General features: G+C 48.4%; 1 protein-coding gene across 1 annotated transcript; it reads left to right on the top strand.

Moving 5' to 3' along the window:
- Positions 1-501: 501 nt before the first annotated feature.
- Positions 502-1,250, top strand: LOC125537547 (probable carboxylesterase 2; the record flags this gene model as incomplete). Its single annotated transcript, XM_048700863.1, has 1 exon — positions 502-1,250. A coding segment is annotated over one exon (693 nt), but the record flags the coding sequence as incomplete, so codon positions are not given.
- Between the last annotated feature and the right edge of the window lie 1,982 nt (positions 1,251-3,232).

The following is a 3,232-nucleotide window of genomic DNA, read 5'->3' as shown; positions in this document are numbered from 1 at the left end:
CCGGACGTCCGGACCCTCGCGAGCCTCCGGACGACCGGTGACTCCCGGTCGTCCGACGCATGTGCGCTATTTCGTGTTGGGCCGCAGCCCATGTACCCCTTCGCCCCCCCTCTTTTGCACTAAGACTATATATACTCCACCTCGTCCAACTTTCTAGGGTTAGCATTGGTTTAGCTCATTTGAGAGATAGAGCATTGCTCATCCACATCGGATCTACTCCTCGAGAGAGACTGTGGCCTCTTCGGAGAAGATCCCTTTGGATTCAAGACCTCCTCACGGAGAAGACCGGCTACCCTTGTATCGTCCCTAGTTGATCGTGTACCGTGTGAACTCTGATGTACCGAGGATCTAGCACATGTGTGACTAGCTTGTGTTGGTTTAGTGTTTCTCCTGTATTTTCCTTTATGTTCCCCTCGTTTTTCCCCGTGTGTTCTTCGTGTTCATCACGGGATCCGCTCCTATCATGAAAGATCGGCCCCTCGGGTTCCTACCCTACATCACACAGCGGCGTCACCGATCTACCACAAGTACGTCGCGGCGCCCGCGGTCGTCGTCTCCATCAACTACCGTCTCGCGCCCGAGGACCACCTCCCGGCCACGTGCAATGACGCCTTCACGGCCCTCAAGGCGGTCGTCGCCGCCTGCCGCCCAGACGGCGCCGAGCCCTGGCTCGCCGCGCATGGCGACGCCTCCCGCGTCGTCCTCGCCGGTGACAGCGCCGGCGCCAACATGGTGCACAACACGGCGATAAGGCTGCGGAAGGAAGGCATCGGGGGCTACGGCAACAAGGTCAGCGGCGTGGCGCTCTTGCATTCCTACTTCTGGGGGACTGAACCGGTGGGCGGCGAGTTCTCGGACACCGCCTTCTACTACCCCGGCGACATGGAGCGCGTGTGGGATGTGGCCTGCGGTGGCGAGTTCGGCCGTGATCACCCATACATCAACCCGGCGGTGTCGCCACAGGAGTGGTGCCATCTCGGGTCCGGTCGCGTGCTGGTCACCATGGCGGAGTTGTGCTGGTTTGTGGAGAGGGCGCGCGTGTACGCGGAGGGGATAAAGGCGTGTGGGTGGGCCGGTGAGCTCGAGTTCTACGAGACCAGGGGAAAGAAGCACACCTACTTCCTGTTCCGTCCCGACTGCGACGATGCCGCCAAGGAGCTCGCCGTCGTGGCCGACTTCGTCAGGCACTGCTGAGTCTGCTTCGCTTGCTCATCCGGTGGGTGATTCAGTAATAAAGGAAACACGCGATTTTTAAAACGGTAATTGGTAACACTTGTGAGTTGTCAGATATTTGCTCCTCTGAATCAGTTGTAGTTGCAACTTCATTTGAAATATTTTGTTGGGTTATATAAACATAATGCATATAAAATTTCACATGTAGAGAATAGATAGCATAACGATTAAAGTTTAGTTCACTTGCAATGTAAATTGATAACAAAAGTCAATTTGATGATGTATACGTATAGAGCGATTGTCCAACTCAAAATCTGTTACAAATTAAGATCCACTTGGCACACTTAAAAAATTCTCACATAATATCAGGAATGTTGTTGTTAGCTTCATTCGCACGGTATTTGAGCTAGTATAATAAAAATATATTCCTTAACTCATACCCGTTCTACACAAGCAATATATGTAGTTAGCAAAAATACTTCACATCGAAAGTCTTAAAATGTGTAACTGGAAATATTCAGCATGCAAACCATACGAGTCGATTCTTTACCGTTTTGTCAGAACATAAAATAAAAAGAAAATAACCAGACACATCCCAATAATTTTCTAAATTAATATTATCTTGAATATAGTGATAAAAATGCTTATTTGTGCATGTTATGATAAAGAAATATATAAATTTATTACCTGCCTATGCTCGCTAGAATACCAGGCAGGAATAAATGTTGTCAGCTAGATATATCGGAATTCCTACCGGGTTGCTTTATTTCAATAAATACCTGAGAGTTTTAACCACTGGCGGCTTTGATATATGTATAAGTTCCAGAATATATACATTATGTGGATGTTTGTCAATGACATACAAGATGTCTTCGCGTTGCTACAGACAAAATGCAAGTAAATGAATCAACCCGGTTATCTAACGACATGTCTAATGTATACCACATTTATCAATTTTTTTAGTATATACTATGGAAAACGCTTGCCATCAGCTAGCCGGCTGATAACAATATGCGCGTCCGTCGCCTTGTGACCGTCGGATCTATCTTGATTGAATGGTTTGGGGTGCAACCTGGTTTTGCAACTGAGTTGTTGTTGCAATTTTCCCCACCGCAATAACTAATCTATTGCAGGATCTGGATCTTACATGAATCCTTGACCACCACCATGTCTTTGTTATCATTTCATCCCGAGGCATCAGCAGCACAACGGGGTGGTCTCGGTTTGCCGTGAGCCAACGGCCCGGCGCGGTCGCCGTTGTGGTGCGTCGTTGCAACCGGAGGTTGGGCACGGTCGCTGCCGTGGTGCTTGCTAGCCGCCTCCACCACGCCCGTCAGCCGTGCGCAGTGCACCCACCTCGTCAGGTAGGAGGATGGAGGCGAGGGGAACTTGTCGGTGATCCAGCGCTCGGCGGCGGCGATGGGCTGCGCTGCTCCTCCCTCACCACCGTGATAGGAGCTCGTGGCAAACGACAGTGGTATTTTGTTGCAATATTCTCCCTATTGCAAAAAAGATTTTGCAACATTTGTGATGTTGCAAAACTTTCTTCAGTGACACATGTATAAAGGTAAAAGATTTTTTTGCAACATTACTCTGTTGCAGAAAAATTTCTGCAGCAATACCTCTGTTGCAAAAAATTCCGCAACATGAACTATGTTCCAAATGTCCGAGCGCAACATCATCCTTGTTGCAAAGCTCACAACTGAATCTGACGGCTTCCCTTGTTGAATCATATGGCTCTCCATGCGACGGATCATTTAAAAAGGTAGGCCGGCCAACACATAGCATTGCCTCGCCAGAATAATTTTCGTGCCAGCCAAATTCCACGCGCGTCCTACATCCACATACAATGGTTGCAAGCCAGTTTTGCACAAGAAGAATACTCAGGTTAAACTTGATGAGCCTAGCATATGCAGATATGGCCTCGGAACACTAAGACCGAAACATCGAGCGTGAATCATATAGTAGATATGATCAACATAGTGATGTTCACCATTGAAAACTACCCCATCTCACATGATGATCGGACATGGTTTAGTTGATATGGATCACGTGATCA

Source organism: Triticum urartu, chromosome 2, assembly GCF_003073215.2.
Source record: "Triticum urartu cultivar G1812 chromosome 2, Tu2.1, whole genome shotgun sequence".
Classification (NCBI taxonomy): Eukaryota; Viridiplantae; Streptophyta; class Magnoliopsida; order Poales; family Poaceae; genus Triticum; species Triticum urartu.
This window is presented reverse-complemented; position numbering and strand designations above follow the sequence as displayed.